This window comes from Atta colombica, unplaced genomic scaffold (genome assembly GCF_001594045.1).
Source record: "Atta colombica isolate Treedump-2 unplaced genomic scaffold, Acol1.0 scaffold105, whole genome shotgun sequence".
In the NCBI taxonomy this organism is placed as follows: domain Eukaryota; kingdom Metazoa; phylum Arthropoda; class Insecta; order Hymenoptera; family Formicidae; genus Atta; species Atta colombica.
This window is the reverse complement of record NW_017259190.1, coordinates 4,703,699-4,714,854: the sequence shown is the minus strand read 5'-3', so window position 1 is coordinate 4,714,854 and position 11,156 is coordinate 4,703,699. Positions and strand designations below refer to the sequence as shown.

The 11,156-nt window shown below is 31.3% G+C and overlaps 4 protein-coding genes across 4 annotated transcripts in view; 2 read left to right on the top strand and 2 right to left on the bottom strand.

The window, feature by feature from the left end:
• Positions 1–588, bottom strand: part of LOC108691298 (conserved oligomeric Golgi complex subunit 8) — a 2,771-nt gene extending 2,183 nt beyond the window's left edge. Inside the window, exons 1-3 of the mRNA XM_018198973.1 lie at positions 425–588; positions 261–332; positions 45–169 (exon numbers count right to left, since the gene is read on the bottom strand). Coding sequence (XP_018054462.1) covers positions 45–169; positions 261–332; positions 425–479 — 252 coding nt within the window. The 5' untranslated portion in view covers positions 480–588. The remainder of the gene's footprint in view (positions 1–44; positions 170–260; positions 333–424) is intronic.
• A 154-nt stretch (positions 589–742) lies between these two features.
• On the top strand, positions 743–1,911 carry LOC108689752. Its single transcript, XM_018196685.1, has 4 exons — positions 743–1,003; positions 1,133–1,222; positions 1,291–1,424; positions 1,504–1,911. The coding sequence occupies exons 1-4, from the start codon at positions 980–982 to the stop codon at positions 1,787–1,789; spliced, it is 534 nt and encodes a 177-aa protein (XP_018052174.1). The 5' UTR covers positions 743–979; the 3' UTR covers positions 1,790–1,911.
• Positions 1,912–2,136: 225 nt separating this feature from the next.
• LOC108688866 (WD repeat-containing and planar cell polarity effector protein fritz) lies at positions 2,137–8,753 on the bottom strand. The gene is made up of 16 exons (XM_018195393.1): positions 8,553–8,753; positions 8,346–8,475; positions 8,085–8,262; positions 7,814–8,007; positions 7,630–7,730; positions 6,244–6,358; positions 5,901–6,110; positions 5,572–5,735; positions 5,391–5,495; positions 5,109–5,317; positions 4,878–5,001; positions 4,623–4,792; positions 4,447–4,529; positions 2,683–4,305; positions 2,397–2,526; positions 2,137–2,291 (listed from the first exon to the last, which is right to left on the bottom strand). Exons 1-16 carry the CDS (start codon positions 8,633–8,635, stop codon positions 2,206–2,208), a joined length of 3,705 nt encoding a protein of 1,234 aa, XP_018050882.1. The 5' UTR covers positions 8,636–8,753; the 3' UTR covers positions 2,137–2,205.
• Positions 8,754–10,195: 1,442 nt separating this feature from the next.
• The window catches only part of LOC108691424 (omega-amidase NIT2), a 9,046-nt gene continuing 8,085 nt past the window's right edge, over positions 10,196–11,156 (top strand). Inside the window, exons 1-2 of the mRNA XM_018199186.1 lie at positions 10,196–10,533; positions 10,733–11,102. Of these exons, the coding sequence (XP_018054675.1) occupies positions 10,394–10,533; positions 10,733–11,102 (510 nt within the window). The 5' untranslated portion in view covers positions 10,196–10,393. The remainder of the gene's footprint in view (positions 10,534–10,732; positions 11,103–11,156) is intronic.

The following is an 11,156-nucleotide window of genomic DNA, read 5'->3' as shown; positions in this document are numbered from 1 at the left end:
ATATATATATATGTATATATATAATTTAACTTTTTTGAAATTACATGATTGAGTATCTCTCGTGAGCTTTCTGCTGTCTGAATAAAAGTTTTATAATTTGCAAAGACTAATTTCTGTGTAGTTTGAAGCACTGCGTTTTTTTCATCAGATAAATGATCAGGTTCTTTACCTAAAAATTTTTCATGCAGAATAAATCTGTATCTTATTGATGTACAAAGCAAAATTTAAATAAATAAGCTGGATAATAAAGGTATTCGTACTTAGCTGATCTACATCAAAGCCTCCAAGTTTTGAGAGATACTGATAAAAATTGGGATTTTCTTTCCAAGATTCTGAAATCGTAATTGCATAAAATGATACAAATGTACCATAATGAGCAATAATGCGTTAAAACAATTAATTTCCAAATAATAATTAATCTTACCCGAGATACCTTCCGGAAATATCAGATTTATCACATTCTCCGTTTCAATATCCATGATCCTTTTAACAAATGTATAATATCGGTTGTTAAAGCATTTCTGTTAATGCAAAATATTATTTTTCAGCGAATTGTTGAGACAAGTAGCAGATAGCCTCAGCAAGATACTTTTCTTTGATTTCAATATATTGATTCAATAATATGTAAATATATAATTCAATGACTTCTTTTATAACCTTATATAATTATTGTAAAAGATTTTTATCGATTTAGATTATAAAAAATAATTTCTTTATATTTCGATTAAACTTTGGGCGATTATAAAAATTTTATTACGAAAGTTCTCAATGCAACGACACGTCGCTGAATCGCAAACGTCATCTTTAGCCGTTAAAGAAAGCCTGTAAGCACTAAGCACGAAAAATCAGCTGATCGACTGTCGACTGGAGGAAATTTACCAAGAGTCGGCGTGATAATATTCGACGATTGAATTCAATTAAATTTATGAATTAAAAGTTTTCTGAAAATCATTAGTCTAATTATTTTATTGCACGGGAAATGGCTTTAAATCTGATCAAACAGGTATATTTTTGCGATCGACTTGTATATAATCTCCATACACCGAGTAAGATAACCTGTAAAAGACATCCATTATTGAACATTTATCTTATTACGCACAATTGAATTGTTTAACGATTGCTTTTATTCTAGATTGCAGTAATTAGACAACGTTTACTCGCAACGAAAACTTTATCGGCAAAATTTTACACTGGAAGTCTGTACGAGCCAGATTATTTAGAGGTTAGATTTACACTTTTGGGTGTTTGAAGTATACATAACACGTTTTGTTAGTTTTTCGATTTTTACAGACAGGAAAACCAAAATTTCCGCTTTTATCTACGATAAATGTACAAATTAAAGGTTATGATTATCCTGTGCTCGAATGTTATCAGTCTTTTATACACAAATTAGCGGATATCATACAAATCGACATAGACAATGGGTAAATTTGTTAAATTTTCTTAATTTTCTCTCAATTTTTACTCTTCAATTTTTAAAATAATCCATATTCTTTTGTTCAGCTGGCCATTACCACCTCAAGAATTCACGATTCAGAAATATAAAACTGGAACGACAATAATTATGTCCAAGTATTATCTCAAAATTTATGAAAGAAATATACAAATGTCAGAAGTACCGTCTATAAAATGCTCAGTATTAATCAGAGCATTGGAGGCAGCTTTACCACAAGGTGTTACTTTAAATATAAACATTTATGACCCCGCATCAGAAGAGAAGCGATATGTACCAGATAAAGAATTGATCGATTTGAAAGCATCGCTAGATACATTAAAGAATAAAACTTAAATGTTGTTGCGATTAATATATTATTTGTAAGTGTAAATAATACTTGTACATACTCTTACAAAAATAGCATCTCTTTCCAAGCATGTAAATTTTTTAAATAGTAAAAATTTGAGAAAGTTATACACAAGATTAATGAAGAAAAGTTCTTATTAACTTTTCTATGAGAAAGTTATACAATATATACAAAAAATTTATAAAAATAGTTCGATAAACTATTTCATAATATTCTTATTATCAATTTTGACTCTAAAACAAAATTAGATTAAATTTGGAGGAGTCTAGATTCCCCCTAATTATTTTTTATTATAAATAATTGTCAGACCTATTTTTTATTTATTATTCTTCTGGCACTATTTCCCTGTTTACGCTCGCGCATGATACATGCATGTAATCCATATTTCTTTTAAGATATTTGTTTACAATAAACCAAAATGCACAACTTTAATCTTTGTACTGTCATCAGTCTTCGGAGGTTCTTTTATTTTTTCATCAGCATTATCTTCTGCAAAATGTCAAAAATTAATATTAGACAAAGTCGTGTTGTTCACAATTGTGTTGTAAAGCTTCTTACATATACAAAATAGATGTACTAATGTAAAATGCTTACTACACAATGGTTGAAAATCTTTAAGGTAATCTTCATTACCCAGACAAAGTGGAAGACTTTCAGCAAGTTCACGTTTAGGATCCGTTATACGTGTTTGTGTAGTAGATCGTTTTTGTCTGTATACTTGAGTCTGTAAGAAAAATTTTATATGTATATATATATATATATATATACACACATGCGCGCGCGCGCGCGCACACACACACACACACACACACACACACGCACGCACGCACGCACGCACGCACGCACGCACGCACGCACATATATCTTTAAAACTACTTACTGTGCCAGGTACTAATATATGAGTGACAGTGTCTGAAAATTTCACTTTTGGCTTTTCATTAGAAAGAGAACTTGATATATCAGCAAACGATGGACACGTAGAGCAAATCTTTGAACTAGCGATAGACGTATTAATTATAGGCAGAGGTGGTACGTTAGAAAACATTTTAGTTTCTCTATTAACGGTTTGAGAAGACCTCGACGAGTGTTTATTCTCAAATAATCCATGTTGTATACTGTAACTAGGATGAAAATTTCGCGAGGAAAATTTGCTAACTGTTTGTGAAAGTTGTAAATCTGTATCGTCGCGAGAACCCTGAAACGGTATGTAATCTAGATCGTAATTGTATCTATATGTTTTGAAAGATAGAGATGTTTTCTGATTTTCAGGTATATTAGATGTTGTGGAATTCTGTTTTTGTAAAATGCACAATGGCATATGGGTTTTATTCGATGTAAATTTCTCCAATTCTTTAATATTTGGCAAACCTTGAGTGCTCCTAGATAAAAGATAATTTTTTCTAGGTAAATCATGAAGGCAATTAGAGAAAGAATTTATCAGAGAAGGTGGTGATGGAATAGTGATGTTTGTTTCTTTTTCTTCCATTATAGGATGTTTAACGGCTTGATCATTGACATTGTTAAACGTGTTGGGAAATGTAATGTCGTTACTTTCAAGAGTTGTATATCCTTCAAGATTATTAAACGAAGTAGACATCAGATTGTTACAAGTATTATTCGAAAGAGGCAATTGATCCGTTGTATGAGTATTATCGATAAGAGTTTTAGTTAATGATTTATCAGATATCTTTGAAGATTTCATGCCTCGTAACATAAAAGTTGTTTCAGAGTTATTGTTCGCTATTAGTGCATTGACAGAGTTATTATGCGAGATAGGAGTATTAGCGATTCGAGTACCGAATGACGTTGACATAACATTATTATCAATGACGTTTAAACAACTCGTCAAATAATTATTAGAATGAATGTCTTCCGATTCATATATTGGCTTATTGAAAGGAGTAGAGATAAAGCTATCGTCTTGCGCGCAAGTAGTTATTACGTTAGTAGTGGAACTACTAAAAGAATATGATATTTCATTGAGTAACGATTGCTCGTATGATCGCTCGTCAAAATTATTGCTAGACTGATCATTCACTATTACATCTGATTCATTGAAAGAAATACTGCCGAATGACGTAGTCATCAAGTCGTCTGATGCATTGTTAAATACTTGAGAACTATTAATGACATTCGCCGCGCTAATCGGTGTAAAATTTGAGTGTGTACTGTATAATGATTTATTAAAAGAAGTCGATGATAAAAATGGGCTCGAAATATGCGAAGAATGATTAAACGAAGTTGTTAAAATGTTATTAGAAGTGTCGAAGGACGAAGGTATTAAGATATAGTCAGTCTTAATAGTGGACGGAATATTATTGTATGGGGCGCAAAGTGTGTTTTTTGCGGTATGATGAGGATGGACAACTGGTAAGGGTGGGATTTGATTTGAACTGGAAGCTTTTCTGTAACGGTACTTTCGCGATCGTTTCAGATTAAGTCGTTTTTCTTTTTGAGAATCTTCGCTCTCTTCACTATATGTTGCTTCTATCTGCTCTTCCTCCTCCTTCTCTTCCTCTTTCTCCTTCTCTTCCTCCTCTTCTTCCTCCTCCTCCTCTTCCTCTTCTTCCTCCTCCTCCTGTCCCTCATCCTCTTCCTCCTTCTCCTCCTCTTCCTCCTCCTCTTCTTCCTCCTCTACTTCCACATTCTTCTCTTCCTCTTCCTCTTCTTCCTTCTCATTACTTGAATCGGAACATACAGAACACGATGTTCTCGAACATGTGGAATCTATAAAAATTTATTTATTTAAATAGATACAAGATAATCTGAAGGATATTAAAGTCTTTAAAAGTCCTTTTCCAAAGATTTGACAATTCTTACGTGAACCACTGCAACTGTTTGATCTGCTTAGAATACTCTCAGCTTTTTCTTTGGCTGCAATTGCCAGTTCCATGTCATTCAAAACCGTAGCATAGAAATGTATGTCCATAAAAAGATCGTGATCATTTAGATCAATAGCTAGTCGAAAAGCCTTTTCAAACATCTTATATCTACAAAGATCATAAAAAAATGATTAGAGTAAAATTTAGAATGATTAGAGTTAAATTTTTAAATTCATATCAGATGATGCACTACCTTAATAAATGATGGAAAAATCTCCTCGTCAAATCTCTTACTTCGTCTCCATATTCTTCTTCGACAGTTTGGCTTATTGGTTTAATAGGTACGTGGAAACTGCCTAACGCATTCTGTATCAGACCTATTGGATCAGATTAATAAATTAGAATAAGATTATTTTTTTAAATCATTAATAAGTAATCTTTTAATTAAATGTCAGACAAACAGTAAAACAAAATCTTATTTTACCTTCGTGTTCCATTGTTAATGGTAACTTAAATAAATAGTTTAAGATTTGATTAAGCGAATGCATGCAAACACGTGGATGCGTATCCCAATTCATTGACAATAGCAAAGAAGTCGCTTGTTCTGCTCGAGACTCTGACAAATATCTTCTGACTAATTCATCTCCGGAGAGAGTATCGCCTTCAATCACTTTAATAACTCCAATCGGTCCTCTGAAAATACAGAATAAATTGTCACGTACCAATCAATATCGAATAAGTTGCTTGATAAAATAGTAGTTCTTACCGTTCGAAAAGTAATAAGAATAAAGAATTGCCATTGTTGTAATAACGTATCTGATTTGGATCACTTTTCCTGTTCCATTCCATATGCAGCAAAGCATGCTGATTCCTGTGTTGTGTATTATTATTTTATTAATCCAATTTTATGGCCATGTCTTACCGACTAATTATTTCATTGTTCGTACTTAAAATATGATGATAAGTCGAGAATATTCGCTGGCATTGATTCGTCACTTAATGTCTGGCTTTTGATACACATTAAAGTAATATCAAAATATTGAAACTGGCCTCTATCATTACCTATCACAAATATTATACCATCGCTGTGCCAAGCGGCTAAAGTAGGTATCTTAAGAAAAAGAAATGAAGAAAATCACATATAAATCCTTTTAAAATGCATCTTTCCATAATACTTATATTGTATATCTTTATACATATATAAAAAGTTAATCTTATTTAGTCTTATATATATATATAAAAAGTTATTGTATATTTATATATTAATAAAACTTACAAAAGCTGCTTTTACACTGATACTCGTCGATTTGATCTGATCGTACATCATAATAGTACCATCAATGCAACATAAAAGTAATAATTCCTGATTAGGTGAAAATCTCACACAACTTGTATGCGTTGGCAATGGTACGGAAATCACAGCGATCCTTTTTAATTTATTTTGCCGAGAGACTTCATATGTACGCCATTCTACAGTAACTTCTCCCTATATATTACGATATCCAAATTTACAAACTTAACTTATTTCTTCCTTTTAATACAAAATTTAATTAATATTAAAGCATATTTAATATATTAAATAAATTTGCATTAAATACAGAAGTATGAGATGTAATTACCTTTCGTGAAACTTTTTGTTCTACAGAATGAATAATATTGTCATCGCATGCATCAAATGTAATACACAAGGGATCAAATTCAGTACGTATGTAACATAACAATTCTAATTTTGTTCTGAAAATATGAATGATCAAATCCTTTCATTTTTTTTATGTACATACATTCATACAGGGATGTCAGAGACTGTACAAGTGTTTGTGATTGATTTACATAGCAACGAGCATAGTGATACGTAACTAACCATGCTTGACAGAAAGAAATGTAGTAACAAACACAAGTATAATTAAAATTCATATGTATTAAAATTATAAAATCACGAAAATTATATGAAAATGTCTCAACACTGGCATGGCCATTGGACAGAAGATACATTTGCTCCAAAAAGATTGCGAAATTGGGAAGTTCCTAAATGGTATCCTAATTGGCCAGACAGACATTGTGTCACTACAAAATTTATTGTGGATAATAACGGACGTATGTTAGACAATGTCAAAAGAGTTGGACAATCGCCATGGGGAACATTTAAAGTTTGTATAAATTAATATTACGTTAACACAGGTCTAAAAAAAAATCGAACTTTTGTTCTAAAAATAATACTAGTCATACCATTAAGTTATAACAGGCAGAATTTAATATTTTATACATTATATTATCAATTATGCACAATAGTATTTGTTCTCTTAAATCTCATGCAAGTTCTGTATAAAATTAAAGGAAACTTTTTTATCGAAACATTTAAGTTACTTAAAACAAAACTCGAATATCTTGATAAAAGTTTTCTTTAGTTTCATGCAGAACTTAATATTGGCATACTGCTCTATTGCAATTTTCTGATGAGGGTCACGAAACAACTGCTGCATTTTACGCCACGCAAAGAATCATTATGAACCGTTTCAAATGCTATTGTGCACGATTGATGATATAATGTTCAAAATATTGAATTCTGTTCATTATAACTTAATAGTTTCTTTTTAAAACAACAGTACATAGTATAAAAGTTTTAATCTAAATTATTTTAAATTAAATCAATATTATCACAAGTTCCTCTCTCAAAATTTATAAATACAATATTCAAAGATTTGATATAAAAATATTATATTGTAAAAAAAGGGCACATGGGATTTACCAAAGAAAATTACTGCAAGCATTGCTAAAGAATTATCAATGTCGCTTCAATATAAAAAAGATTTATGGGAACAGCACAAGAAGAAACATGAGAATTTGTGTAAAAGGATAAAACACGCAAACAAGAATAGGAATAAGAAAATGAACAAACTATAAAAAGATAAATTAAAACGAACAAAAATACATATATACACGCAAAGAAATGTCACATAAAACAATGAGAACGATAAAAGAAGTCACGTGCTATGTTAATTTCATACCCTGTGAGCTGAAAGAGATGCATGTTTGCTCGATGATATTGTTTCATAGCAGGACTCCAAGGATAAACTTCATTCATTGTAGATTTTCGCCAAATTAATATCTGTAAAGACACATTACTTCTTATAGATTACCTGTAATGTTTTCTATTTAGTTAAAAAAAACTGTCTAGAACTGTCAATTTACCAAATTAGTAGACTTGTTTACTTCAATCTTCTTATCCAATCTGCGTCCATTAGGTTTAAATAAGTCTGTTGTGACTAATTTAGGTTCTAACTTACTTATCTTATCAAAGATGTGCGTTTTAGATTTTGTAAAATATACCAGAGTCACTAGATTATCATTGTATGTACAAACCAAATGACTTTTGGTAATAATTACTGTAAATAAAACAAAATATATATTATCTTTTGTGCATAATATAAATAATTTCTGGACAAAAATAATCGGCAATTACCATCAGATATATGTTCAGATAACTTTCCTATAAGATATTTGTCGAAATTGATTTCTAGTACATCACCACTGAAGAGACAAACTTGTATTTGTACCAATAAGCCATTGCTAAGCATTAATTGTGCAATAGAATCATCATACCATTGAGAATAAATTACAGAATTATCTCTGAGCTGACCCTAAGTATGACAACAACAATTCTATATAATATATGCTCTTTACAAAATTTGATTAGGAAAGATAAAATAATGATTTATTATACCTCTAAATATTTAATAGAATGTTTTAATTTATTTCTCTTTTTGTTTTCTGGGACATAAGTCATTCCACGCTCTTGACAATATGATCTTTTGCCTTCTTCATACGTGCCATCAATACGTTTATCGTGATATCTAAAAAAAATCAAGAGCAAATAAATTACTGTAATAGTAATAGAAATCTGAAATGAATCAAAATATGTTGTTTTTACTTAAATGCACCAAAATCGGTGACCTCTATGTTTACATTGTCATCAAAAGTCCAAAAATTTACTTCTCCCGTTAACGCAAACATTATAAAGTGTACTAATATTAAATGTACAAAATATCATGGAAAATATCACGCGAAGCACTCAAATTTGTATGCAAATAATAACAATTATGAAAAGTCACATTCGCACGACTCCAACAAAATTCACAGTCCATCTATTTCTATCTATAATTGGCATCATTAATGTTTTTCACTTCCGGTTTAAAGCCGGAACACAAATCTTGATTACCATTGGACGCATTCAGCGTATTCAATGGGTGTGTTCAAGTCAACAAAGCGACTAGGTCTGCTCATCGAGCAATTAAACATGATTGGTTGGATCTAGTAAGAACCAATCATACTGAGCAATCATACTTTGCTCAGCAAGCATGTCTAGCCTCTTTGCTGCCTTGAACTCGCCCAATGGCTGCGTTCAGCGAATTCAACAGTTGAGTGAGCGCTCGCTGTTATTGGTGTATTCTTTTAGATCATACAATCAGCATTTCAGATCTGAAAAAATACCTCAATAGCAACGAGCGCTCACTCAAGTGTTGAGTCTAAAATCACTAGAAAGTACCACACTTATAAACCGCAATTGATTTCAGAAATGTTGCATAAAAATGGCCAAAGTACAAAGTACACGATTTGAAGTATACCAGGATCCACATTGGGTTAATTGAGTGCAGCTAACCTAAACATTCATTTTCAAAACATTTTCAATCTCGAGGTTGAAGACACAAATTCATCACCATTGTGTTGATATTAACACAATAAAAACTTCAAGGTTTTTTTCCAGTTTATCATCAGTTCTGAACTGTACTTACACATATCCTTCGTGCACTTTTATGTACAAACTTCTACACAAATAAATCCGTATTAAACTAAAGAACATAAATTGAGCATTCGTACATATTCTTTTATTCATAAATAAACTAATTATAACTAATTATAATTATAAAAAAACATTGATTTACATACTTGACAGCTTCATTTTCCCAAATAAAGCAAGTAATACAAATGCATAAATTCGAAATGGTCGCGAAAATGGATGCAAGTTTGCTGTACTTTGTAGATCTAGTGACTTTACTCGGTTAGACCGTATATCACGTGTGTTCGCTTCGATTCGTATTTCATGATTATTTTATTTTTAAAGCCAGCGGCACACGATGCTTGTTTTCTGCTGGATTGCCAACTGGATTAGAATCTTGCCATTGTATTGGCTACGGTGATATCAGAACCAGCATCAGAAATCGTGTATTCGATTTCTGATAGATTGAATTTTTTATTCTTTATTCCTAATTCCTTATTCCTTCTCTTATGACTGGACCTTAATATTCACGAAATGGGATAATCCTTGTAAAAATCAAATTGATATCGTTATTCTTTATTTTTAATTCCTTATTCCTTCTATTATGGCTGCACCATTAAGGTACTTTTTTATGCAGACGCTCGACATTCATTTTCGGTGTCAAAATAAGTCACGTGAAATTGATGAATATCAAACATTAATTTTGATCACGTGACCTGTTTTGACACTGAAACAGAGCGTCGTAGCGTCAGATGAAAATCTAGCCTTACTCTTCTATCGGCGCCCTTCTCGAGAAGGTGTGTGTTGAGGAACACGTTGGATATTGGCTTACTGCTCGCTTCGCATCGTATCGCACCGCAAGGCGCTTATGCATGGGAGCCATAAAAGAAAGAAGTGTATTTTTCTGTATTATGTTATTGCAAGTGAAAATATTAACCTACTGTGACAGAAGATATACTTAAATGAAAAAAGAACTTATATAAAATTATAAGAAAATGGCTGAAGAAAGTAAAAAAATTTCTTTTGGTTTTGCAAAGTCGGTAAAAAAACCAATTTTGGGCAAACAAAAGCTACACCAGGAGAAAAAAGTGGATTATATCGAATGTCTAGACGATAAGGCGATTAAAGTGATCGGGTAAGTTGAGAAAAAATTCATTCGTTGCAATAAAACGGTCAGCGTCTGTAACTTCTTTATCTAACCTTAATTATTAATCTTTAATACTTGAAATGACAACTGTAATGTTTATTTTTATTTATTCTAATTTTTTACGTTGTAGCGTTTATTTTCATAATTAGATTAAACAGTTATTATATAAAATATGTTTGTTTTTTAGGAAGGAAGATAAAAAAGAAGAATTTGTCATTATTCCACTACTAGAATCTAATTCCTGGCATGACAGAATCATTAACAAAATAGACGCTTCAAAGTCAAAAATAAGTAATGATGATATGCAAAAAGTCAAGATTAAGGAGGAGTCACAACAAATATCTAATGGTGATTTAACATCAATTGATAGGAGTGTTTTTCCCTCTAATTCACAAATAAAAACAGATTCAGCTATGGAAAGTAAAATTCTTACTTTGGATGAACAGGCAGTTAAAGAAATTATAGAAGATCTCAATGCGACAGAAAAAAATAAAGATGATTTGTGTGATATAACATTATCTTTAGTTAAGAGACAGAATTTAGAGGGTGCAGAAGAAGTGAGTACTTCTTTACAATTACTAATAACATAATACAATAATATAATGTTTATT

Coding starts and splice junctions, on each gene's coding strand:
- LOC108689752 (XM_018196685.1), top strand. CDS start 980: ATGGCTTTAAATCTGATCAAACAG. Junction 1,223..1,290: donor ACGAGCCAGATTATTTAGAG/GTTAGATTTACA, acceptor CGATTTTTACAG/ACAGGAAAACCAAAATTTCC. Junction 1,425..1,503: donor CAAATCGACATAGACAATGG/GTAAATTTGTTA, acceptor TCTTTTGTTCAG/CTGGCCATTACCACCTCAAG.
- LOC108688866 (XM_018195393.1), bottom strand. CDS start 8,635: ATGTTTGCGTTAACGGGAGAAGTAAATTTTTGGACTTTTGATGACAAT. Junction 4,306..4,446: donor AGGAAGAGGAAGAGAAGAAT/GTGGAAGTAGAG, acceptor GAAGAGAAGGAG/GAGGAAGAGCAGATAGAAGC. Junction 2,527..2,682: donor ATATATTAGTACCTGGCACA/GTAAGTAGTTTT, acceptor TTTTTCTTACAG/ACTCAAGTATACAGACAAAA.